At 56.7% G+C, this 323-nt stretch overlaps 1 protein-coding gene across 1 annotated transcript in view; it reads left to right on the forward strand.

Annotated features, from left to right (window-relative positions):
• Positions 1-146: 146 nt before the first annotated feature.
• The window catches only part of EMH_0071590 (uncharacterized protein), a gene marked incomplete at both ends in the record, with an annotated part of 4,208 nt that continues 4,031 nt past the window's right edge, over positions 147-323 (forward strand). The window contains one exon of the mRNA XM_013499121.1: positions 147-158. Within this exon, the coding sequence (XP_013354575.1) occupies positions 147-158 (12 nt within the window). The remainder of the gene's footprint in view (positions 159-323) is intronic.

Below are 323 nucleotides of genomic sequence, written 5' to 3' on the forward strand. Positions count from 1 at the left end.
AGCAGCAGAAGCAGCAGCAGCAGCAGCAGCAGCAGCAGCGGCAGCAGCAACAGACACACGTGCAGGGCTCTCTGGACCCTTCTTCCGCCCCAGCACCACTCAAGCCTCCGAGAGGCGCAATCGGCTGTTGGTCACAAGAGAGGCAGATGCGTTTCTGCGTCAGCTGTACAGGCAGGCAATACACCCTAAACCCTAAACCCTCGAAAAACGCTCTAAACACACCTGCCACCAGCAAACTCTAAATCCTAAACCATAAACCATCCGAAAGTCCTTGTCAAACCATCAGGCACACCAGCGGGGTGCTCGAGGTCTTGGGGCCCCTT

The sequence above is a fragment of the Eimeria mitis genome, genomic scaffold (genome assembly GCF_000499745.2).
Source record: "Eimeria mitis Houghton genomic scaffold, Emh_scaff4015, whole genome shotgun sequence".
Classification (NCBI taxonomy): domain Eukaryota; phylum Apicomplexa; class Conoidasida; order Eucoccidiorida; family Eimeriidae; genus Eimeria; species Eimeria mitis.